Here is a 26,392-nt window from a genome sequence, read left to right as displayed (position 1 = left end):
TCTGTCTTTCAGGACCTGGGCTGTAGGTTTTCCCTCTGTCTTTCAGGACCTGGACCGTAGGTTTTCCCTCTGTCTTTCAGAAGTTGGCCCGTCCCTTGGAAATGTGCGCAGCGCTCCTGAAAATCCACGGGTGGCCCGACCCATCAATTACGTAGCCCTCGCCAAATACACCCGCCCCGATGTCAGTCTCCCGGACAGGACGCTCGTAGTCTGTTCAACCGTAGGATAATAGGAAGTGGAATATTAGGTGATGTAAAACATTACGTGTGCATTTATTATTATTTTGTACCTGGTTTTAAAATATTTTGTCACGGTTTTAAAAGACGCCCGTGTATGCCATTGAGGACTGGCTCTCTATCGCCGTACGACACTCGGTTAGCCTGTTAGCTTAGCTTGTTAGCTACCTAGCTAACAGCTAACGTACGTTGTTCCTCTGTAGGGCAAAAAATTAAGTCAAGCCGAGAAGACTTAACAGCTGATTAGTCAACCGACCTAAGTAAGTCGGATAAGGTTTATTTAGGTTTATTCGGTAGAATCTGCGATGCAGCTAGCTGGTTTGGCTGCTGCACTAAAGCAGTGTTATTCTGTTTTGTAACAGTGTAATTTGAACGTGTAGCCTGGCGTTGTGTAGAGTATACCTAAAGTGAGTTTTTACAAGTTATCTTTTTTTGTCATGGGACATAAATGAAGACACTGGAAATGGAGCAAACTTTTATATGGATAGGTTAAACAGTTTGGGGTGACAGGTAACGTTAGGGACATTTTGTCGGTCGATGCATAGCCATCCAGCTAGCTAAATGCTGTGTATTAAAAGTGCTTTCTACAGTGAGCTGTGGTAGCAAACTAGCTAAAGCACATTTTAGATAAATGCTTGGTCTTAATGTCCCACGGGCAGAATAATGTGACGGCGAATTGCACCTGTACAGCATGGAAGGAGGATCTGGAAGCTGTGATGTCTCTGCCTACCCTCGGCTTTATTACTAACTAACGTCTTTACGAGATGACATTGAGAGTGAATACTAGCCTAATTGTCAGCCAGATGTTTAGCAGATCGCCATCTGGCCATTCACTACGAACACTCATTGATTTTCTCTATACTGAACCCAAAGTGAATTATCTGCTATGACTTGTGCAGCTACTGAGTTATTTGCATTCACAGCGGACTGTTGTCAGTCACCATATATAGCACTAGTATTAGCTTTCTGTCCGCACAGAGTCCTATTCTCCATTTTTATTGTTGCCATACCCGTATATCATATTCTATCCCTTTCAGCTTTTATTTTGTTTGTCTAAGCTCATGCTGGATATAAAGAGTGAGTATATTGTCATTACATGTTCTTTTATGTCAATGTACAGATGTGAACATCCACAATTGATCACGACTGCTAAAAACCAAAATATAATTCTGGGAGACCACAAGAAGATGCTTATATAGTCTGTGTCATCATTGAAGTTGTAAAATATCATCCGCAATGTTTGTCATGTTGCTTCTTTAATTCAGATGTCATTCATTGTTGTATGGCCATGTGTTAACTGAGTTTCGACCCTGTCGTTTCCCTCCCACAAGATACTTTGTGGCAAAACACCAAGAGCACAATAAATGTGATCCTGTACGTGAATGTCCTCAGGTGAAGAGTTATGAAAGAGGATAGTTCTGAAAAGCAGGTAGCTAGCCTAGTTTGACAGTGCACCTTTTTAGGACTGGTTCTTGATGTACTCCATTTGAATTTTAGATTGCTCTAGATCAACTTTTGTTGACTCTCAGCCTTACTTGACCCTTATCAGTTGATTGCATGGTCTTTTAAAAAAAAAAGCTTATTGAGGGTGTTTAATTCAGCACACAAAATTTGCAGTGCAGAACTTGGATGTCTGGATGTTTTTGTATTAGGGCTGTGACAAACTGTCCCCATCTCTCAATTTCATTTGTTCACACTGTATTACAATGTAAAAATGGACTAAGATCAATCGGTTGTTTGGTGGATGTTGACTCTCTGGCTCTGTTTGTGGTGAGAACTGTGACTGGCTGTTAAAGGATGGGATCAGCTGCTTACTCTTAACCTTTCTGACAAGTGTAGCTTTTTTCAGATCACAGCATGTTGATGTGGATTTTCCCTTTGTGGAAGAGGGAGGTTATGCATTTGTTTTTGCATGGAAACATCTAAGAGAGTAATTGTTTGTATTTATTGCTTTGTGCGTACCCTTATTAGCAACATGCTGCATTTTAAACAATGAGTGTTATTGTGGCAGACCTTTTATCTTCTGTAGCATTTATCAGCAAGAACACTACACAGAACACCTCACATAAAGTCTGCGCATAGTTGACGTTAAATGTCTTAATCAGGTGACTTTTTTTTTATAGCTCCAAGCTGTTGGTTTACTTCCCCTTTGATGGGTCTTTCATTTGTACACTTCACTGATATTTCTTTTTTAGCACATTCCCTCATTCCCTGACTGTTGCTTTTTTTTTTTTTTTTATAGGATTCATACAAACTCCTGGATTGGAGGAACGATGCTCTCTGACTGACATCATCATTAGTAACCACCCATCATGAACAGCGAAGAGGAGTTCTATGATGCAGAAACAGGTGGGAGGACTAATTTAACTGCAGTTGTACATATACATATATATGTGTAAATTTGGCAAGCAGACCCCTCTTATCCTAGGAATTATATTTACATGTAAAAACAAACTTGTTCCTGACTCTCTTGTTCTCTTTCCCCTATTGGTCAGGTTTGGAATCAGATGACTCCTGTGAGGTTAGCTTTAAGGACGCCCCTGTGTATGAGGCCAAGCAGACCTCAAATGGCCGTGTGCCATCAGAGAATGGGGTGTGGGGGCGAAGGTATGGTCCAAGCGTTATGTGATTCAAAAACAAGCCAGGAGAATAACATGCGTGAAAAACGCCATGTAGTAGTTTTCGGTCATGTCTCTGTTTGTTTATGTAGACATGTCTGCTTCTTTATTTGCAGAAAAACGCTCCCTTTCCCCATGTTCTCTAGAAATGACTTTAGCATTTGGGGCTTCTTGAGGAAATGCATCGGCATGGTAGGCAGAATGCACTTGCGAAAATATAGTGTAGTCGAATGATGTGGTGGATGATGTAGTTTTATTCAACACAGATGTAGTCAGTAATATGCCCCATCCAGCATAACATCGTGAGTAATTTATGATTGAAGTGAAATTCTTGTTAAACATCTGCTAACCCCCACCCTTATTTTTCTCCCCCAACTGTGAATGAATACACCCTTGGCTGTGCAGGAGTTGTCCAAGATAACGATGCCTATAGTTTTTAATGAGCCACTGAGTTTCCTTCAGAGAATCACAGAATACATGGAACACACATACCTCATCCACCAAGCTTGCACACTGTCTGATTCAATAGAACGTATGCAGGTAAAGACTGCTTCTGCTTTGTTTCGTGGCCCTTTTGGAACCTCTGTGAAATGAATAAGAAACAGTCTATGCTGAGCCCTTGGGTTTTGTTTCTTAGCTTGTTGCCGCGTTTGCTGTGTCAGCTGTTGCGTCACAGTGGGACAGAACTGGAAAACCTTTTAACCCCTTACTAGGAGAGACCTATGAGCTGATAAGGTAAATCAATGCACTACACTCATTACGCTAGTCCTTGACCCACCAGCTCATCATGGCAAAGAGAAGTCCAAATATATCTTAAGTCGTCTAGCATTTAAGTACTTGAATTTGCATTTCATTCTTGTGGTTACAATGGGAATTTCTTTGTTTAGGGAAGATGAGGGTTACCGGCTGATATCAGAGCAGGTCAGCCACCACCCACCGATTAGTGCATTCTATGCTGAATCACTCTGCCAGGACTTTAAGTTCCATGGCTCCATCTATCCCAAACTGAAGTTCTGGGGCAAGAGTGTAGAGGCTGAACCCAAAGGCACCATGACACTGGAGTTGTCCAAGTGAGTGTTTATGAGAAAGGATACCTGTATTTGGTGCAAACATTCCTCAGTAATTTTGAAATGCCCACATCTTGTGTAAATAGGTAAGATTGTGGCCAAGGTTTCTACAGTGCATATATGTTTAAATATGAATTGTCCTCCGACAGGCACAGAGAGGCATACACTTGGACTAACCCTATGTGTTGTGTGCACAACGTCATCTTGGGCAAACTGTGGATTGAGCAGTATGGAACAGTAGAGATAGTCAACCACAGGTAAGTGAACCTGTTTGTTCCAGTGGCAGGCAAATGAGCATACTGTTCTTTCTTAAAGGCAGTAGGTTTTTTTGCTGTGCATTAGTGTTATTCAGATAGACAAATATGTATTTATATGGCCTTGATAACAAGATTGTCTCTCTTTGACTTGTAGCTTCTGTGAGCAAATATTCAATTGTGTTGTCCTTCTTGCCTTAAAAATCTGTTTGTATTAGCACTCAGGAAAAGTGTGTGCTGAATTTTAAGCCATGTGGCATGTTTGGCAAAGAACTGCATCGAGTAGAAGGACATATCCAGGACAAGAGGTGAGCAGTCACTGGTATCGAATGTCAAGCAGAAGCTCTTGCAGCCAAGTCGTACATCAACCAGCTTTAAAACTGCTGTTGCGTTGTCTTTGGACTACATCATCATTTTTAACATAGTGCATGCAGATATGTAATAACAGTATTATACGGTGTTCCTTGCTCATTATTTTGGTTACATTTGATCATTTTTGGTCATGTGTAATTGTGGCTTTTGCTTGAGATTTTACATGTATTACAATGCAGTAAGAAGAAGCGGTGTGTTATTTATGGGAAGTGGACTGAGTGCTTGTACACTATAGAGCCAAAGGTCTATGATGCAAACAAGAGGGCTGAGAAGAAAAGTGGAGATTCCAAGAAACACAAACAGGTAAAGAGACTTCTTAATTTCCTTAATACAAAATCATATGTTACAGTACACTTATCGTTCCAACGGTGTTAGAGTTAAAGTATTTTTGTGCTTTCTAAGCTTAGACGTCCACGGATATTTAGTTATCTGTACAGAGGTTAGCTCCCGACATCTTTTCAGTGAGAGTTATGCATCAGGAACAAGGATTGAGATTTTCGGTAAAGGAAAGCCATCTTGCAGACCCAGAAGAGCTTTTCTGTTTTGTATACCATGCAGGCACAATCATTCCTTAATGTGTTAAAAAGTGCTAAAAAGTTGCTGAATAGGATCTGAGGCTAAATAATTTTCAGCATATTTTGAATGCATGCATCTTAAAAACATTTTTGTCCCACGACTTTGCATTTATTTGTGTCTTTTGGTATGTACTAAGGCTAACATAGGTGATTATGTGCAGTGTGTGTTTGCATTAAGGAGCAGAACGCTGGCCGTGGTACGGATGATGCGGACGAAATGCCAGATGTCGAGGACACAGTCACTATGATCCCAGGCAGTACTTTACTGTGGAGGATAGCCCCACGACCCACACACTCAGCACAGGTAAAACACGGACCTCAGACACTACGCCACTATCCCTCCGCTTTTCAGAAATAACCGGTATTGGACTTCACTCTACTGTTGTTTTAATGTTTTTGTTGTACAGACTGGATTGGTAAAGATCTACAGTGTTTATATCTTGCACGTCTCTGTGTCCCTACCCAGATGTATAATTTCACCAGCTTTGCCATGACGCTCAATGAGCTGGAGCCAGGCATGGAAGGAGTCATAGCACCTACAGACTGTCGGCTGCGCCCAGACATCAGAGCCATGGAAAACGGGGACATAGGTAAAAATAGGACAACTCCACTCACACACATACATCCTTGGCATGAGATCCTGTTTGTTTTTACTTGTATTTACCATGTTATTCCTATATATTTCAGACACCGCATGTCAAGAGAAGGAAAGGCTAGAGGAGAAGCAAAGGGCGGCACGTAGGGAACGTGCCAAAGACGAGGAGGAGTGGTCCACCAGGTAATGCCTAGCTTATTGTAATTATGCCACTAGACACTGTCAGAAAACTCTTCTTAAAGGGGTAAAAGAGTGATCGGTATTATTGTATATGCTCAAAAATTATTCAACCGAGTCTGCTTAATTTAAGTTATTTTACTGACTAAGATTGACAACTAACAAAACAAACTCAAACAGTGGAAACTCAAAGTGTCTTATAAATAGAATAAAATACTAATAAAAATGCTAAAATAAATATAAAACAAGCCACTTGGTAAAAAAATTAAAAATAAAAGGTGTTATAACTCCAGACATAACCTTAAAACAGGTAAAACAGCTGCTGTCTTGTTGGGATACATGGCTTTCGTACCCTCATATAATGATGAGGAAATAACACATTCTTTAGGAAAGTTATGAGCGCACATTAGCACACAGTAGTATTTGGTGCATATTCAAAATAGCGCCCCATTCCTGAAGGTGATTTTTCTTACATAACACATCAGACATTATTGACAGTGCTTGCTTGACAGGATTTTCACCAATACCTGTAAATTAGTGTAACTTTAATACCGGCATATTTCAGCAACCTAGCCGAACCCTGTACACGTGATTATTGGATGAAACATGCTCGTTATATTTTGGCCCTTCACTTTTCTAGGTGGTTCCAGCAAGGTCCGAATTCTTATACGAGAACTGCAGACTGGATTTACACAGGTGGATACTTTGACAGAAAGTACTCTCACCTCCCTGACATCTACTAATTGGCTGGGGAGAGGGGCAAGGATTTTGATATACCTCTTGTCTCTATCACCATCTTGCCACAAGAAACCTTTATTTTGGGGGGGGGGGGGGGGGGTTTCATTTGTTTGTTTGTTTGGTTTTTATCATACAACAAATGTTACATATAGATGGTTTACTGGATTGAATAACAGCCTTCCCTGCCCGCCCCTGCAATGAAATCTTTATACTGGAATCTGAAGCTCAGCATTCAATATGACTGAATTTATTTATGTGTAAAGGTAGGAAATGCCTTAAATGTATGTGTTTTGTTTTTCATTTTTTTCTCCCACATTAGTTAGATTTATAGTAAAACATGCAGAGTAAACCTCACTAGATGTAAGGTAATTATGATGGCTTATGCACAAATCTTTATCCACATTTATTGTATATCATGCTAGTTACTCAGGTGTCTCATGGGTACAAGTTGTTAGTAGAGGAAGTGCTACAATAACAAGGATGGAGCATTTTGTATGGCTATTGAACCATTATGCTAATTAGAGCATGTTAAGAGGCCCCTTTAATATTTATGCTCAGAATAGTGCAACTATTTTATCAGTACTACTATATTAAATACTTTATCCAGAAATGTGACGTAGTGATTTCAGGCAAGTCATTGCATTTGAGGTTGATTTAGTACCTTCATTAGATGAGGGCTTGGCATTTCCAGAGCACCCTTCTGAATCCAGACAAATTAAGTCCCAGTGGGTTCTTCCAGGACAATTTTATTTGTCTCCATTGATAGAGGATTTTACATTGCATGCTCATTTCTCACACACATGTTCAGCAATATTGCAGATCTGTTGGGTTTTTTGACTAGATAAAAAAAGCTGCTTATGACAATGTTTACTTTGTAAACAAAGAGTTTTTAAACTAATTAACACCTCTGGTTAACAGCTAAGAAGTCTGTACTAACCTTACATTGATGTTTTGAGTTGATTGTGGTTGCCAAAATGACAATTTTTTTTTTTTTTGTGGAAACTAAAGCCATAGAACTCATCAGGACTGCAAGTGTGCATCATAACCCAGTTGCACACACTTATGCACAAAAGGTTTAACTTAATGGAGATGGGTGCTAATATCTTTTGTTTTCAACACTAATGAATGTGTCACCTTAACATGTATAAAAATATGTGCACATAAAGTTCTCTTCTGCTCTTCTGGCAGAGCCTAGATGGAACACATTTCGTCACTAAAATTTATTTTTAATGTACATTAGTAAAATGTGTCCTCCCGAAAGATTCAAAAAGAAGGTAAACAGGAATGTTGTATTGCGAAATGAACTAGTTGGTGACAAAATGATCTATATTGATCTTGAAAGTAATGCTATATTTATCTCAAATGCTGTCATGCTGTGCTCCTGTCCCAATTCATTCTTGCACAGAACACATACACATAAATTAATGACTCTATGCAATCATACATCAGAGTGTCTCTAAAGTGTATCTTTGGGATATGTATCAATGAATGTTTTCTCATTTAAAATACTTTTGTTTGCCTTATGCAACTGGGGAAAGCATGTTGGTCTATTCCACTGGAGTCCAAACTTGTCTACAAAGGGCTAGTAATTTAGAGCTGCCTAACTAACATCACACTGTGTAATTAAAGTCCTGGTTGATGTCAATTTATTGCTCTCGGGTTTAAACCCACTGTCCCTTTGCGGTGAAGACTGAACCACACTGGACTATTTGCTTTAGCTTTTGAAACGTTTGTTTGGCTCTTTTTGCGCTGCACCTTCTGTGCTTAATTTTTTACCCTGAAGTTTGGCTAATGTGTGGGCCGCTGTGGGCAACTGTATGTGACTAGAACAGTAACATGGTTATCAGATCTGAAATAGGAGGAAAAGCATGTAGAACAAGTAATATGTGAGTGTTATAGCAATGTGTTTCTTGTTGCAATAGTTTATTTCAAGTCATCCCATAATCAACTTAATCTGAAGGAAGTAGACAGTATGTTCATATTGCATCACTTAATATTGTAGTGTCATATACTTTAAGTAACAGAGTTGTGATAACTCTGGAAAGAAATGACTTAGCTTTTTTAATCCAAAAATGGCCAATCTGAGGAAAACAGTCATAAAGCAACTGAAATAATATAAAATTCAGAAAGTGTCAACTTTATTTGTATCTACTGGCTGTGATACAAGTAAATGTCGGGGAACGTGTGCCAGGTTCCGCAAAGTGCAGCTATTTAAAGCAGACATTGTAGATATGGTGTGTGCATGAGAGTGAGAATATTAGGTATGGAATTGGTCGTTAATATCTGAAACACACTGCATCACAGACAGTACTAGGACAGGCCATATAGGCTATGTTGGTTTTATATAGTTGCACTTAAACTTTTTACTATTTTTGTATAGATTATGTAAATTGTCAGTCATAATACCCTTATGCTGTTCAACTCAAGTGTAAATCTGTTCATTCAACATCATATATAAGATGGCTAGTACAATAAAACATAAAAAAACGAATATCACTGTATATTTTTGCTTTAACAACTTCCACCATTATTAATTCTCACATCGTGACAGTGCAAGTTTGGACAACCACCCTTGTATGTCTTTTGATTGACATGTGTAGTAGCCAACCACAGCAATGAGAGAAAGGCGACTAAGCCTATCGAATAAAAGTAACGCCTCTTTAGTGTTTGTGCGGTTTGTCGTTCCTCGATTCTGCATTTTTTGAGGTAGATTTTGAATCTAGCTAAATAAATGTAAGTTCTTATCTATAATCTGTTTAGATTTAATACATCATCATTTCGCCTGCTATGTGTGTTTGTAATGCCATGAAAGTAAATATGGTTTTTGGAAATTAACAGTTTTAAGAGTACTCTTGTGCCAGAGACGTTATCCTAGCTAGCTAGGACAACTGGTTAGCCTTTTCCCAGCTTGCTACTCACCTAAACGTATCGGCTAGCTGGGTGGTTTAATAGGTAGTACGCTTTCTAAGATAGAAAATATACGGTTATGTTATCGTACAACGTGTTATATTTCTCATCAAGGCTGGTTAGCTAACGCTAGTGATTTTAGCAGCCTAACTAGGGTAGCACATTCGCGTTATCTTATCTGATTGAAAAGCCAGCTACGCCAGTTAATGTTACTGCACTTATGCTAGCTAGCGAACTGCGGACGTTTAGTGGGTTATCCTGATTACCCCATAAAATGTTGAATGTTTGCGTGTTTTAACAGTGACTAATATACTAATATTAAATATTGAATGTTTGCGTGTTTTAACAGTGACTAACCTAGCTAGCTAAAGAAGGCACTTCGACGAGGTTTGTTAGCTAGCGTTAGCTAAGATAGCTGTCTTAACTGTACAACGAGCGTTCTATATTCTTAACGAATTAATTTTAGGACACGTGTATCGTCCCATGGTTTCCATAGAAACGAGTCTTTAAAAGACATATATACCTAGCTAGTTAGCAAACCTAGAAATGTTATTTGTTATAGTCGAAAGTTATATCTATTTAAAACCTGGGGTTCTCACGAAGAGCTGGGATAACTGATATGGGGCCTGATTCCTAAAAGAATGGCAGTATTAACCTATCTAACCTAATACTTTAATATTTATCTTACCTAACGATTATCTTTGTGTTGGTAGAGTTTTGAGAAGCCTGGTCGATATTTCACAAAGCTCTTTGTTAGCCAGCCATATAACTCTTGTCTGCAGTAAAGATTGTCTAATAAGATTGATCGTTACCTCTTCTACGATTGGACAGCCTTAGAAACTGGCGTAGGTTACATAGATGGAGATAGCGAGTAAAGTGAGAAATCCAGCTCTCTGAAATATTCCCATATGTGCTAGGGCAGTAGTTTTCATGGCCATCAGGATACAGTACCCTCCAACAGTCTCTACATATGTAGAGCTTGATAATTAATGGCTGGGTTAGACCAGCAATGTTAGTGCAAGGAAAATATAATACTGAAAACTGAGATTTTAGGATAATTGAGTCTAGTAACTGGAAATGAAGAGTTTTCTAGATCTTTTGGTGTAAATGTAAGGTCCTGGAGGACCACGTTACTGGTCCTTCCCTCTATGACACCAAATATGTGACAGTTTGGTAATTACTTAATCAATTGGGGAAACCGCTGTGCTGGTGGCCTTAAAGGACTGAAGTATACCCTTACTGTCACCTGTGCATGCTCATCTAAGGCTGTTGAGGTGTTTAGCCCTAGCTCAGAACACACTAGTTTTACTGATTAGGTTATCTTTTTTGTTGGGTGTGGTAGTGTGATTAAAAGAATATTTGCAGAAAAACTAGCTCTTAATGGATTTTGTTTTAAAACTGAAGTTCAGTGCTAAGTTCTGCCTACTGGCTCTGAACATCAGTTGTTTTATTGGTGTTTTTATTTTTTAACGGTTCAGTTTGCTTAGTTTATCTCATTCTTTCACTTCTTACTCACATTTTAAAAATGGCCATTGAGTAATCTTTCTACCATCTTTCCGCAGATGTCTTCTGGGGCCTTATTTCCAAGCTTGGTGTCTGGGTCACGTGGTTCGTCAAGCAAATACCTAGTGGAATTCCGTGCGGGGAAGATGACCCTGAAAGGAAGCACTGTGACCCCTGACAAACGTAAAGGTCAAGTCTACATTCAGCAGACTGATGACTCTCTCATACACTTCTGCTGGAAGGACAGGACAACTGGAAATGTGGATGATGTTAGTATAAAGCTCTGTAGTATGCTGCAACACTGGACAGCAGTTACTATCTGGTGTCTATCCAGTGGCTATCTATTTACAGAGATAATAGCTATATCTTGTCTTCACTAGCCATTTTGACAGGATGTGTGCCTAGACAGAATATATATTCCTTATACTAGTATTTTCATTGGTCTTACTGACTTATTCCAAAATGTAAGCCTATAAAGCTCCAGTTGTGCACTTTGATTGTTTTTGTCTTAATAAGTACAAGAACGTTTGTTTGTTTAATTTAAAGGACTTGATTATTTTCCCGGATGACTGCGAGTTCAAGAGGGTTCATCAGTGTACAACAGGTCGTGTGTATGTGCTCAAATTTAAGGCGGGTTCCAAGAGGCTCTTTTTTTGGATGCAGGTTTGTACTCCATGCCTTTAGAGCTGCTTTGGTTTTAGTCTTGACTTTTATGAGGTGGTCAAAAATGAATAAAGGCAAGATTGTGACCCCTCCCCACCCCCACATATATTTATGTAGGAACCTAAAACGGATAAAGATGAAGAGTACTGCAGGAAAGTGAATGAGTACCTGAACAATCCCCCCATGCCTGGTGCCCTTGGGGGTGGAAGTGGCAGCAGTCATGAGCTTTCTGCTCTTGGAGGTATTCATTCAGAATCAATCACACAAACTTATGAAATCTTTACACAGCTCTATGTGTACTGTCTGTGTAGTCACTATCTGTAATGGGTGAGTTAAACCTTGTTTGCTTCCCAATAGGTGAGGGTGGCCTGCAGAGTCTTCTGGGTAATATGAGTCATAATCAACTGTTGCAGCTTATTGGACCAGCTGGACTTGGTGAGCAATTGCCTTTATTATACATATGTCCACCTGTTCACAGAAGACTATATAGACTTGGACAAGCCTTAAGAATGTAGACACCTTTCCTAATTATTAAGTTCTGACACACCCATTGTTAACAGATGTATAAATTCAAGCACATTAGCAATGCTCTCTCTGTAGACAAACATGGGCAGTAGAATAGGTCGTACTTGAGGAGCTCAGTGACTTTCAATGTGACACTGTCATCCAATGCCACCTTTCCACAAGTCAATGAAAATTTCTGTTTTGCTAGATCTATGTTGGTCAATTATGAGTGCTCTTATTGTAAAATGGAAGCATCTAGGAGCAACAATAGCTCAGGCATAAAGTTGCAGATCAAGCAAATGCACATAGTGAGGTCACTGAATGCTAAAGTGTGCATCACATAATCACCTATATCTTTTTACTTCACTCACTGCAAAGTTCAAAACTGCCTCTGGAAGTAACATCAGTACAAGAACTGTGCGTTTGTAGATTAATGAATTGGGTTTCTTTGGCCAAGCAACTATCCACAAGCCTAAGTTCACTAGGTACAATGGCACGCGTTTGCTGGAGTGATGTTAAGCATGCGGCCACTGGACTTTGGAACACTGAAACCTGTTTTCTGGACTGATGATGGATCTGGTTTTGGCAGATACCAGGAAACATAAAGCCAACAACACATTTTGGTGGATTAGGGATAATGGTCTGGGGCTTTTATTCAAGGCTTGGGCTAGGCGTCTTATTTCCAGTGAAGGGTAATGTTAATGCTGCAGCATTTACACAGTTACACAATTTTATGCTCCGAACTTTGTGGTAATAGTTTGGGGATGGCCCTTTCTTGTTCCATCTTGATACTGGAAGCTCATAGATGTGATTGTCAGGTGTCCACATACCTTTGGCAATACAGTGCATGAGTATTTCTTGTACATGAATCTTAACAGGAATTAAAGTCAGGAAGTATTTCCTTGGTGTGCACACCAACTTCCATCATGGCAAATAAACCTCTCTATTTGTTTTTTGTTTTTTTTCTGGGGTTTACATTTGTCTTTCTCTGTGTCCTCTACAGGGGGTCTTGGGGCTCTAGCTGGACCAGGGCTGGCCAGCCTGCTGGGAAGTGGTGTTCCAGCAACCAGCAGCTCATCCTCCAGGTATAAATGACTAATGAGATGTGGATATTTTGTGAATCTAAGTAATCTCCTCAGTAGCAGCTCTTTTTGGTACGCCCACATAGCCTGCTCCGCCAAAAAGAGAATCACAAAGCAAAAACTCTATAAAAGGCATTTGGATCTTTTTTTTTGTTTGTTTTTTGTTTTGTTTTTCTTTGTTTTTTAAGGTAGAACTCAGATCTGACTAAGCTGTGATTGTTTGTGTCTGAAATAGTGTTTCCAGTATGTCAGGAAGAGCTGCTCATTGGCAGTTCTGTGGGAGTAAAATGACCTTGTTAATCAAATGGGAAGCGAATAGCCCGACCCATTCAAATTAACAGATTGGCCACAAATACTCAAATAACGGGTCTTTACAACAGTGGTTTGCAGGAGGGTATCTCTAAAAATGTTCAATTGAAGTTTGAAAAAAACTGGCGGTAGAGTTTAAAAAAAAGAAAAGAAAAAAGAACTCACGGATGCTTCCTACCTTGCGGCAATGATGGTTTTATTATTGATTGTTTACTCATAATGCATTGTACAGTGGAGCAAGAAACTGGCTGTTCTGAAAGTGGTCCTGCTCAATACTAGATAGGTGTACCTAATAAAGTGGCCACTCACCCTTGTAAAAGGGTGTAAGTATTTGGAATTTGTAATCTTTTTCTAAATCTGTGTTAAGCAATTTCTTAGTTGATCCTTAGACTGGTTTTACACAAATGTAAGCAAGCGTTGCAGATTGCTAGTTGAAAACCAGAGGAACTGGTCTCTGCTGTATTTCTGTGCACTTGTGATGAAACTATATCCAATATCCTATGTATTATGTGAATTATATTCACATGATATCTCAGGTAAATAATTGATGTAATAATAATTGATGACATTTCCAAATTTCTTTCCAAGCAGAAATTTAAACTTTTATTTTCTCTTCTCCATAAGCTCTCGTAGTCAGTCCACAGCTGTCACGCCCTCCTCCACATCAGCAGCTACACGCCTCGGCTCCTCCCAGGTACCAACCACACCCACTACCCCCTCTGCCACTACAGCAGCCTCGCCCACTGCCACACCCACCACCCCTGCTGGACCCACCCTCTCTGCTGGGCCTACCAGCCCCACTCAGCCTATCCAACTTAGTGACCTACAAAGTATCTTGGCAACCATGAATGTTCCTGCAACCGGGCAAGGAGGTGAGGGCTACATCAGATATTTAATATTTAAAGTAAACTAATAAATGGAGAGATTAGTTTGCTGTACACCTCTTTTCTTTGAGTACACATCTTGTACTTCCTTTTCTTTGAGCAGTTGATCTTGCCAGTGTTTTAACACCGGAAATCATGGCTCCAATCCTGGCGAATGCAGAGGTGCAACAGAGACTGATTCCTTTCCTCCCGTCTGGAGAGTCCCTCCCGCAAAGCACAGATGAACTCCACAACACCCTCTCCTCACCACAGTTTCAGCAGGTCTGCCTCCCATTGCTTTAGACCAGTTTTTTTCCTAACAAGCTGCTCGGGGACCCCCAGACAGTTCACATTTTACTCCGCCTACCTCAAAACCCACCTCAACCGAGCTAACAAAACTTGCTGAATCCTGGTACAGTAGTGTTGGGAGCTGGGATGAAACCCAAGCATGCACACACTGGGCATCCCTGAGGGGTGTGCTGGTAAGCACTACCCTTAATAACTGGTGAGAATCTGCTATAGGAAACACAAGTCTATAAATTCTTCACATCCACAGGTGAAGGATAAGGGCAGAGATCATTTACGTTTACTTCATTTCAGTTACAAAGTAAAAAGTCTGGTGATACTATGTAGACAGTGCCCCAGATTCTTGTCTGGTTGCTAGGCTATATGTAGGGTTCATTTTCAATGTAGCACCAGAGTTTTAATAGGAAAGACTTGTAATTGTGCTTTGGCTGAGAAAAGCAAGCTATGACTACAGGTGCTGAAGCTTTTGAGACATTTCTTGTCATTTTAAAGCAGCCTGCTGTCACTATTTGACAGTACAAATCATTACATACACATTAGGATGTGTATGCCCACAATAAGAACTGTTTTGAGGTTATAGGTATAGGACATTGACCATTTTATTGTTTCCACTAATACACCAGTTGAACAATGCTAACACCTGATTTCTTTTTCTTCAAAGGCTATGAGTTTGTTCAGCAGCGCTCTAGCGTCAGGACAGTTAGGACCCTTGATGAATCAGTTTGGCTTACCCACAGAGGCTGTGGATGCAGCCAACAGAGGAGGTAAGTAAACTTCATATCCCCCCCACCCCGTATGCACATCCATATCTATGCACTTTAAAGCAGACCTTTACATTGCTGTTGTTTTTCAGATGTGGAAGCGTTTGCCAAGGCTATGGAGGGTGAAAAATCACAGGAAGAGAAAGATCCTAAAGACAAGAAGGATGACGATGATGAGGATATGAGTCTTGATTAGCTCATCACCTCTCACCTAAGTGTGTATGTGTTTTACTTGGTTTTCTTTTGTTACTTAGAACTCTGCAACCATGTTTGTGATAGCTAAACCAGTCTGGTAATTCTGTTCATACATATTCAGATCTTAGTCCAAATAAAAATGCCTGCAAAAGTATGGCACAGAACATTTTCTTTGATGTGCATGTGTTGAATACTGCATTAGGTGGAGAACAGGCAACTAAATTATGATTGTTCAGTGCATGAAATGACTTTCTACCCACACAAGGTCAACAGAAAAAAATATATTTATAAAAGAATCTCTATGCAAAAGAAAAGTTACAAAACCTCATGTCCATACTGCACAATACGTTACATTTTGTGCTTATACACAGTCTAAGCTATCACTTCATACCATTTCAGAAATGAATCTCTTGGGGGTGGGGGGGGGAAAGAGGTTTCGTACACAAGACAGCTATATGCTCACAATAAAAGTAGTTTGCTTATTCTCATTCTGCTGCATCTATCAAATTTGCTTGTGTCTATACAGTCTCAGATCTGAGACAGCCAATAGAATATAAGATGTTGGACTGTGAAGTGTCTAAAGCTGTTGTCAAACGAACGGTCTGTTAGACACTGATGTGAAGGTGCAAATCATGTCAGCAAAATGATCAAAGTAATAAGGCACTTCATGCTGCACTACAGTGAGAATAGTCTGAGGTTTATATTGAAAATAAATAGCTATTAAGTGAGTTTACTAACAATAGAACAATATTAAACTTAATACTGAAAATGCTTTTCTTTCAAATAAAAGACCACATCAAAGAGTGCTAACAAAACCATTCACACTCCCTGAGGAAAAAATTGTGTAGGACCACAGGCTGGCTGTGTAATCTCAAAATACTAAAGCAATCTCAAAGTAATAAGACACAGGTTACTTCATGTAAGTTCATATTCTACAATGGCTGTAGTTTCAAAGATGAATGCGTATGAAAGGAAACCCAACACCATAACCATCCACAGTATTGTGGTGCCAGCTAAGCTACCATTGTGCTGTTAATTTACAGCGTTTTACTCTGAATGAGAGGTTGTTTAAAGACAACAAACCAAACAAAAACATGCATGTGCAGCATACAGTACAAGGAACAAGATAGAAACACCGCTTTACAACACATAAGACAGGTGATGGCTCACTGAAGGTCACTGGTTTCACTGGTACTGGACAATCCTCAGTGTAGTAAATCTGGATCCAGCATTTGGTCTGACTAACCACCCAACCTTATTATTCAGTGGTACGTGCAGTAGCACTAGTACCCTAGCCAAAACATTTTAGCAACAAATACTCACAGCTTCAAGAAATAAATAATGAAAGTTTCTCACAAACAGCTTTTAAGATTTCTTTGTGCAATACAGTGATTCAAATTAAATTGTCTTGGATCAGACAAATTGTTGCTGGCTAGCCTGAAGAATTGGCACTCAAAACTCAACCTACAGAACATTTTGAGAGATAGAAATACATAAACTAATTTTGCTCCTCAGACTCCTTGTGCACTAAAATTACAATCTATAGTCAGCTGAATGAAAGTGGTGACAGGAAAGAGGAGCACATGGAACAGGATGGCACAAATAATGTGCCAGGTAAACATCATCTCTAACATAGAGCACTTCAGAATGGCAGAGACAACCTACCGTAAGGCCCTGAACTGAAAAGAACACCCACACCTGCCCTCATTAAAAAAGACAGACATCATTCTTCATGTATAATGCCTGTAGCTAGAAACTGTATCTATATATACCGATGAATAAATATGGAGCAATGTTGATAAACATAATGGTACATTAGGAAAAATGTAAAAATCAGGATTTAAAAAAAAAATAAAAAATAAAAAAATTCAAAAATAGAATTCTGATCAATTTGATGAGCTGTACTATTTGTCAACAATTAAACACGTTATTACAATTGTTTGACCACCTTCAATCTAATCAACAAATTAAAAACAATTTCAGTTTTAAGAATACAATTTCAAGACATTTATGAGTTGCGAGAGTTGTTATAAGGAAGCTCGAAAAGTGGTTTTGAACTCTAGACCAACAGGACTGCTGAACACAGCTAAAAGCCCCTCGGTATGTAGTGAGCACTGATGTCGGACAGTGCCTCTTGGGTTCAGGAGCACTGCTGGAAGGTCTTCTTTGTGCTCCTAGACCTGCTGCACCAGCCTGCGATAGTGGGGCATGACCTTGCTGTCTGGCAGGTAAAGGGTCATCTCCAACGCAACCAGCGCGGGGAACTCCAGAGGAATCAGCTCCCGCCGACTTATTCGAAAGCGCTCCTCTAGCTTCTGCTCAAGAACAGAGCGGCATGACACAGTGACAGTCACAGACGAAGGGAGAGTGAAGCCATGGGGGTGGAGCAAATGTGAGCAAAAGAGAAAGGGAGGATATGACTATACAGACCAAATAGAAAACAAATAAACAAATACACTGCTAAATACAGATAGACATACAGCCAAAACAGATATACTGTAGCTGAATGAATACTCCTCTAGAATGAATATTCCTTTTTGTTTACCTACTAAGAGACAAGTATATCAAGTATATCTTGTCTCTAGTAACAATACTGATACAAAGGGCTCAGAATTATTAATAGTATACCCATCACTACATGCGTATAATGACATCATTATTTGCTTCTGTTACATTCTGTTCGTTTATTAAACACAGGTGTTAATTACAAGGTATTACAGGAGAATTGTAGTTATAGCAGTGTGAGATCAGATCACTGCTACAATACAGTTGCACCTGAGGGCCATCGAACGGGTTCGGGGAAACTAATCAGATGGGCTAAAAGAGAACATGTAAATAAAAGTATGTTGTAACTTATTTTGTTTAGTGTGCAAGACAAGTAAATAAAGCTGGCAGGAATTATGTCTGACTGACATAAGAAGGGGCCAGTATTAACTTGTCTTGCTGTCAGCTGGGACAAATACCACTTACATCAATCAGTTGCTTGACTTCCAACTTCTTCAAATCACTGCTGATCTTGGCAGCCAACAGTACACAGACTGCAGACACAAGTTTTCTGTTGGTCTTATTCAGTCGACCCTGCAGCACCAGCTTCTCAAAGTACACATATGCCATCGCTATGGTAACTGGCTGTAGGCCACAGTCCTCGCTCACTGCACGCATCTCCCTTTTCAAACTGAGAGACAGGTTCGTGTTAAAGCCAAGATAAAGGAGATGTGCCAAGTTTTACATTGCAAATCCTCTGAATTTACAAGAAATTTCATGTCATTTAATGTCATTTAGTCTGTATTATTCTGCAAACATTTACAATGGACACAATAGATATATCTGGTGATCTATATTGACAAAATTTTTAAATAAACAACTATACCTTCTAATCTTGCTCAAGGTCAACTTAATGTGGGGAAACTTTTCCTTAAACATCTCATTCATGTCTTTCTTCAGGTCAGATGGTTTTACATATTCAATAACTGTGGTCTGAAAGAGATGACATATTTATTACTACATTTAAAGAGCACAATGCTCTCCTTTATGGTTTGTGGGAGGGTAAAATACAGGCAGTTGCCATCAAGATTAAGGTTTACAAAGCTTCACACAATATCTGTGAAATTATTACTGTATTGTACTGTCTGAGTCACTGCAATATATTATGACCAGCCTCTAGCATTTTAGCTCCAGTTCACATCTTAAGATCTTTGATGAGGTCATAAACTAACATTTTGCTAAAAACTTGGAAGACATAAATAACCAAGAGGGCCATATTAACTCATTACTTGAAAATGTGGAACATTTACATAATATGTTATGAAACACAATTAATATGCTGGAACTAGTGCTCCAGGATTAGGAAGCTCACCACATAGGATGCAAAGATTAAGACCCTCTTGTGTTTTCCACAAGGCCACTTCGGGTCACTTAGTAGGTTGGGGTCATACTCTGACAACTCATCCGCCCCTGTTAAGAGTTGGCATAAAATAAAACTGTATCAGATATACTGCAGTGCAGAGAGGGGCCAAGTCATTGGGATGGTTTCATTTGGATACGGTTGTGACCCCCCATATCAAAACACTATTAACACACCAGCCTCTTGGCCAACACTGCTGTTAAGACGTGGGGTGGTGAAACTCTTTGGGCCACTCATCCAGTTTCGGACCACAGGCGTCTGTACTGCGTTCGCTTCCAGGGGCGTGCTGCTCTTTTGCCTGATCAGGGCATTGGTAGGTTGAAGGAATCTGGCATAGGATACTGTCTGCAGCAGACGCACAGGCACACACCATGGGTATAAATGCAATAGCTTGTGTCAGAAGGCAGGAAAAACAGCATACCATCAATAACCACTCTCTCAAAACACATGTGTCATATTAATAAACAACAGAAACCAAGGGTCTGTATCACGAAGCAGGATTACTGCGTAGAGAGCTATACAATATGGCCATAAGTGTACACACATGTGATCACCACACCTATAGGAGCTTGTTGGACATCCCATTTGAAAGCTACAGGCTTTCATTTAGAGTGTCCACCTCTATCCCTTTATGGCTATAACACTCACCACTCTTCTGGGAGGGCTTTCAATAGGTTTTTGAGGTGGGATTGTGAGAGTTTGTGCCCATGCTGTTAAAAGAGCATTTATGATTTCAGGCACTGATGTTGGACAACAACTCCTGACTCACAATCGATGTTCCAATTCATCCCAAAGGTATTCAGTAGGATTGAGGTCACTGGAATTAACAACAAACTTATTAAACTGTTTTTATTGACCTCACCGCAGAGGAGCACAGTCATGCTTAAACAGGAAAGGGCCTTCCCATAACTGTTGCCAGAAAGTTGAAAGCATGTAATTGTCTAATATGTCTTTCTAATATTATGGTTGCCTGGAACTAAGAGGCACAGCCCAAAGAGGCCAACCCTGACAAATAGCCCCAGACCATTATCCTTCTTATCTGGGTTAACAGAAAGTTGACAAAGTCGTCAACCCTCACCACGGTTACATTTGATGGGTTTTTTGAAGTTGTGACTTAGTCAACCCCGGCTATGTTTAATGTGCTTCGTGATACAGGCTTGGGTTTACTGGAAACATAGAACACTGGAGGCATAAATAAGACACATTATCCATCAACAACTCCCCTCTTACCTTTCCAAAATCCCCTAACTCCACACCCTCCAGTACAGGAACTGTATCAGCTGTGCCCCCTGATGAGTGCCTCTGTCTCTGGGCCTCCAATTTTGAATCACTGGGTTACAGGAACATCTAATCAGTCATTTCTACTTCATAAACGTGTACGGTGGCCAACTGTGTGTGCCCACTGCTGTCTGGAAGCTGATATAGCTGCTTGCTAAATAAGCCACTGTTGCTGGATGCTTGAGGTAAGAGTAAGTCCTGTTACTGCACCAGCTGTTCAGGCTGGTGTCTTGCAGGTGACAAACTCAGACTTGTTTACCAACACATGCCTCAAGCTGCTATTTGCAAACAGACTGATCTAGAAAAACTGAACAGAGACCTGGTGTGGATAATTTGGAAGGTACACTACATTTAGAGGTGCAATAAGACACTTATTAATGACTTGTGATAAAAAATTAAGTTATTTTAACTTAATGTAGCCAGTGATCCATTTTAAATAAATGTTTGGTGTGTTATTTACACCGTTAAAAAATGTCACAAGAGCAGATTTCCCTAGTTGGGGATTTCCTCTATCAAAAATGAATTTCCTAAGATCCTAAGCTCTAAAAAACTTTCAGAATTAAAACTAGCCTGGCAGGGGATATTGATGTGTTCATTCTTGGTGTCCGTTTTCATCACATGGTAATAAAACATGTTCTGTGGAGCACAATACCTGATGTGAAAGCTCTCTCCATAGGGCAAGACAGAGAAAGCAGCAGAGAGAGACCGCTTGGAACAGATAAGAACAATCCTGAAAACAGAGACATAGCAGAACAGACAGTACATGCAGAACAAATATCAGTACCAAGTAACACACACACACTTGTATTATAATATATCTAAATCCCTTTAACATCAATGCCATCTAAAAACATTCATATTACAAAACCAAAACCTTTTGGAGGGAGAACTGGCAGTTATGTAAGTGTTATGCAAGTACCCTCATTCAGCAACAATTCCCAGCTTTCTAATAAAATATCAGTACCAACTGTACAAATTGTGACCACCTTTAAGATCACAGCTATGAGCACAGGTTAAAACAACAGGCACGGAATCTCAGCAGTCAAAGTTTCTAGTTACAGACGTTGCGTGGCATATGTGCTTCTCTCTCACGTTGCTAAGGAGTTTGAACAATAGCAGAGCTAGTGGGACAGCAGCTTGTGGCAGACCGAGCTGGATGAACATGAAGGGCGCACATCGCACTCTGCTGATGTCATGGGGCTGATGAAATGAGAGACACTCAAAGCAAGCCCACGTTTGGCGATGCACCCCGTGTTACTTAGTGACAGTGGAGTTATAAACAGTCTTTAGTCGTTTTAAATTCTTTTAAAGAATAAAGAAACAAAATAGAAAGTGTAGATTAAAGGATCTGACAATATTAAGACACCAGGAAATGATATGAGAATAACAAATAGAAGGTAAGAGAAGAGAGAGCACAAGGGGACCAAATGACAGGAGGTTGAAAAGGTAACAGAGGCAGAATGGCAGAACGAGTATAAACTCTGTGAGAAAAGGGAACACTGGAGTGGGTCAGCATGAGATCAACACACACTTGAGAATCATTTCATTGCATGGGTGGGGTTCTATTTTGAGAAATGACACTGCCACGTGAGCTCATTTCAAAACTGGCTTACTTCACTGTTCAAGTTCCCCAAACAAGCAGATGCCCAAGTGTATTATCAGTCAGATAGTCACTTATGTCACAGTTATTACATCAGAGAAGGTTATGGAGAGTCTGCCTAATCCTGCACTGCATCATTTGACTTAGAACTGTGCATTGGGAGTCACTTTAGATAAGGTCACCACAAACAAACCTGGCTACGGCTGCATTATATGTAATCTTACTGAAGTGATTATGACCACTCCTTAACTCACGTCCTTCTGTGGTTGACAATGTGCTGTAGTTGCCCACATGCCATTTATTGCTCAACTCTAAGTGTCTACTGATGATGACAATACAGGTTCCTTTGTGACAGCCACTCAAATAGTGCATGTCATGTGCAAACGCATGCAGTCCTTTTGGGCCAGTTCTTCCCCCTTGCCAACTGCTGCCTTGCCTTGCTGACTCACCGGCTGCCTCGAGTGTCATACTGCCTCATGTTCTTGATGAAGTGCACCTTCTTGGACACCCTGCGTCCCGGAGACCCTGACTGGTTAGGTGTTCTACAACGAAACAGCAAGGGTACAGCATACAGTGAACAAATGGGTGGAATATAATGTTACTTAAAATTCTTGATCTTAAAATTAAAAGGTGCCACCTAGTTTCTCACAGAACAACTATGTATTCTAAAATAATCTAAAAATGTATATGCTGACTTGGGATGTTTTTCCTCGACCAGCATGACAATAATCTAAGGGGATTCATTTCCAGTTCTGAAAGAATTCTGTTTTCCTTGTTCAAACATACCTGATAACATTAAGTTAATTACCACTTAGAATACATGCGCAGAAAAGCAGGGAAATCACTAGTCTGTGTCAGACTCTGGCCCTGTCAGTTAGTTACTTTTACAGCATTTAGCAGATTTTCTTGTCCAGAGGGATTTACAGGGGTGTTTTTCTGTCTCAGTGGAAGTTATCTTTATGATAGGAAAACTAAGCCAGAGACTAAGGGCACCATCAAGCTACAGCCATGTCACAGACTGAGTCAATGGGGGAAAATACAAACATTGGACGAGATGAGTTTTTGGTTTTGTGTTGTTTTTTTTTTGTTACCCATTCCATAAACAGATAAAAGTAATCAAAAGTCAGCACACTTCCACAGATTAGTTGTCATTACAAACCTAGACCAACAGCTTCTCTTAGACCTTACATAAGCACATGATAATCTCAGTGAAGTACAGATAGAGAGGATGAGTCCAGACTTAAACTGTTTTATGCAACTCTGATTGGCAACCAGACCTTTCTCCAGGATGTGAGATACAAGGCTCTTAAAAATCACCTGCTCTTTTAATAATTCATTACTGCTGTGCTAGCATGAGGTCTTCCCTACTGTCAGAACACATCCAGTTGCATTGTGGCGTTAGCCTGTTATATAGTTTGTTACATTTTAAAATAAATGTTTTAACGCAGAAAAACCCCTTTTAGTAAAAACAATACGCTGTAATCCTCCAAAAATGAAAACGAAACCCATAAACCCGGAAGTCGAGAATTACACTGTTAAACGCAGCCCACATTTACTAAAATGACAACAGTGTACATGTACTACGTTTATCTAAAGTTAGTACAGACTCAGTGGATAAATTAGAAATTACACCTGAAACCTTCAGACAACTAGTCCATCTGACGAACAGCTCACTTGCACCTAAGAATACCTAATCTGTCAGGAAGTCTGAAACATTAAGTATTAACCTCAGCGAAAATGTTCATGTATGTGTCACACTGCTGTGAGCAGACTCATTTCGCCACGCACACAGAACATGTCATGTCGACATGAAACCTTACTCACTCAATTTCTGCCACGAAAAGGCTCCGTTATAAATCCGCCTGTGTGAAGTGTGTTAACCGACATACCGACGCGACGTTTGCGAGCAAAATGTACCTTTGACGGAGATCCAGTGGCGCGGCGTTACAACCAGAGCACACGACGACCGGTTTACTGGGGATTAAATTAGGACTCTGGGGTCCAGAGGTCGGAGAGAGGGAAAATCCTTGGCACGACAAAGGATCCATTCTTCCCCCCTCCGAGAGCACTTCATTCGACCCTTGACCGTGCCCCGCTAATCCGGTGGGTACCGGGGCCAGTGGGCAGGTACCAGTCCCCAGTGAAGGAATAGTCCCACCGATGAAGGAAGGGGACAGTTGGGTGAAGGCTCTGTAGCTGCCAACCACCGGAGGTCCAACCTCAGGACACTGGTGCCCGGTTTCTCTGAGGCCAGGGATTCCATTGCTGAGAGCGTACACCGGCCGTCCGTCTAAAGAGATATTGTTCAAAAACAACAGTGCTGCCTTTCTCCGACGTGAATCCCTACTTTTCCGTGGATGTTCTTTATGCGCCTTGGTTGTGTTATTACTGCTGCCGTCCTGCGGACCGCAAGCGGCGGCCGCCATTCTAGCGTGATCTGGTTACGGTTCACGCCTACACAAACGATGATTTACAAAGTAGGAACATTGCAACGCCTACTGGCAGGTTATTGGTCCGGCTCTGTAAAATGTGAATATGAATTAACATTCGCCAAAATGGATTGGCTGCGAGACATTGTCTCTAAACATGCTACAATAGTATAGGGTAATTTTATCTCACACAAAACAACAACAAATAAGACATATTCCGAGATGAAATTTAAAAAAAATCTTTTTTGAGATATGAGGCATGTTTAATGAATAAATATAGTAAAAACGAGAAAGCCAGCACGCATAGATTGCAGTCTTCAAATATTTATTTTTTCACATTACAAAAACAACTTGCAAGGTCAAAACTGATTAACAAGCTTTCGCTCTAAGGCTTCGTCAGGTGAGCCGGCCGCAGTTGTTTTTGTTAGTGTGACAAATCTTTGAAGACTGAAATAAAGAAGTGCAGCTTTATTCATTTTTTTATTTTTAAGTATTTTTAATAAAAAGTAGTTGCCTAGCACAATCATCACATTTTAATCAAGGAGAGGGTCTAGTTATCATCACTGGGTAATACTGAGTTCTCAGTATATATGTTTCCATTTGTAACCAGTAATCACATATCTTTGTGGTACAAAAACATTATGCAATTAGAAAAACAGGAAATAACTTTTTTTTGTGCCTTAATAAAGAACCAGTTTTCTAAATGTGATATGAAATGTTTATTTAATAGTCTCAATGTGGTAGATAAACTAACATTTTAGCTCTTAAAAGGAAAGACTGCCAAAAATAGACAGACAATAGATAGCTAGATGGAATGATTAGTTGATTTGGGACAATAGGATACCTGACTGGATTACATAACTGTGTTTCAACTATATCTACACACAGAGTATTTTGCCCTGTTCCTCACACTTTTCTTTGGAAGCGCGAACCTGTGTGACAGTGGATTTAACATTTATCTTTATGCTCATATTGACATATTGTTTGGACACTCTCAGATGTGCATTAGCAAAACATGATGAATGAAATGCTGTGGCAGTACATACTGAAATTCAAAGGAAGATGTACAGTTATCATCTGATGTACAGTGTATGTGAAGGTGTACAGTGGATTATACATGTTTGTGTCAATCTGAGAGATTTGAGGTCAGAGATTTAGAAATGGCATGTAAAGTTTCTATGTACTACTTATGTGTCCAAAATAGGTCCAAAAAGCTTTTTTTTTTCAGTTTTATTGTTCAAACCTTTTTTTACGTGATGTTTTATCATCTTCATGTCTGGAAATGTGCTAATGTTTAAGATATGATCATATCCTTGCATTAGATATTGGATTTGTTACACAATTTGGCAAAATGTTGCTATTATTCTTGATACACTTCAATTGTAAGCAACATAAGGACCCAGTGACACATTTTTCATTATAGCTTCTAGTTCTTTGTGAGAAGATAGCTCTCTCA

General features: G+C 39.9%; 3 protein-coding genes across 7 annotated transcripts; 2 read left to right on the top strand and 1 right to left on the bottom strand.

Moving 5' to 3' along the window:
- The first annotated feature begins 42 nt into the window (after positions 1 to 42).
- Positions 43 to 6,710, top strand: osbpl2a (oxysterol binding protein-like 2a). Of its 4 annotated transcripts, XM_027017469.2 has the most exons (15): positions 1,151 to 1,313; positions 1,568 to 1,665; positions 2,479 to 2,585; positions 2,732 to 2,843; positions 2,971 to 3,046; positions 3,260 to 3,394; positions 3,492 to 3,589; positions 3,742 to 3,924; positions 4,071 to 4,178; positions 4,394 to 4,483; positions 4,727 to 4,850; positions 5,301 to 5,426; positions 5,589 to 5,712; positions 5,810 to 5,900; positions 6,535 to 6,710. In XM_027017469.2, exons 3-15 carry the CDS (start codon positions 2,549 to 2,551, stop codon positions 6,635 to 6,637), a joined length of 1,407 nt encoding a protein of 468 aa, XP_026873270.2. In that variant the 5' UTR covers positions 1,151 to 1,313; positions 1,568 to 1,665; positions 2,479 to 2,548; the 3' UTR covers positions 6,638 to 6,710. The 4 variants fall into 4 exon arrangements, with proteins under 4 accessions (XP_026873265.2, XP_026873266.2, XP_026873267.2 ...); XM_027017464.2 differs by lacking the exons at positions 1,151 to 1,313; positions 1,568 to 1,665 and adding an exon at positions 43 to 247; XM_027017465.2 differs by lacking the exons at positions 1,151 to 1,313; positions 1,568 to 1,665 and adding an exon at positions 62 to 252.
- A 2,550-nt stretch (positions 6,711 to 9,260) lies between these two features.
- On the top strand, positions 9,261 to 15,891 carry LOC113581970 (proteasomal ubiquitin receptor ADRM1-like). 2 transcript variants are annotated; one of them, XM_027017470.2, is made up of 10 exons: positions 9,261 to 9,365; positions 11,102 to 11,311; positions 11,589 to 11,705; positions 11,823 to 11,946; positions 12,063 to 12,140; positions 13,213 to 13,294; positions 14,225 to 14,472; positions 14,588 to 14,745; positions 15,431 to 15,533; positions 15,623 to 15,891. In XM_027017470.2, exons 2-10 carry the CDS (start codon positions 11,102 to 11,104, stop codon positions 15,724 to 15,726), a joined length of 1,224 nt encoding a protein of 407 aa, XP_026873271.1. In that variant the 5' UTR covers positions 9,261 to 9,365; the 3' UTR covers positions 15,727 to 15,891. The 2 variants fall into 2 exon arrangements, with proteins under 2 accessions (XP_026873271.1, XP_026873272.1); XM_027017471.2 differs by having other exon boundaries at positions 9,277 to 9,338.
- A 100-nt stretch (positions 15,892 to 15,991) lies between these two features.
- On the bottom strand, positions 15,992 to 24,933 carry cables2a (Cdk5 and Abl enzyme substrate 2a). Its single transcript, XM_035522627.1, has 9 exons — positions 24,425 to 24,933; positions 22,957 to 23,049; positions 21,560 to 21,637; positions 20,860 to 20,959; positions 19,806 to 19,974; positions 19,582 to 19,679; positions 19,096 to 19,202; positions 18,696 to 18,900; positions 15,992 to 18,040 (listed from the first exon to the last, which is right to left on the bottom strand). The coding sequence occupies exons 1-9, from the start codon at positions 24,931 to 24,933 to the stop codon at positions 17,900 to 17,902; spliced, it is 1,500 nt and encodes a 499-aa protein (XP_035378520.1). The 3' UTR covers positions 15,992 to 17,899.
- Between the last annotated feature and the right edge of the window lie 1,459 nt (positions 24,934 to 26,392).

Source organism: Electrophorus electricus, chromosome 24 (assembly GCF_013358815.1).
Source record: "Electrophorus electricus isolate fEleEle1 chromosome 24, fEleEle1.pri, whole genome shotgun sequence".
Classification (NCBI taxonomy): Eukaryota; Metazoa; Chordata; class Actinopteri; order Gymnotiformes; family Gymnotidae; genus Electrophorus; species Electrophorus electricus.
This window is presented reverse-complemented; position numbering and strand designations above follow the sequence as displayed.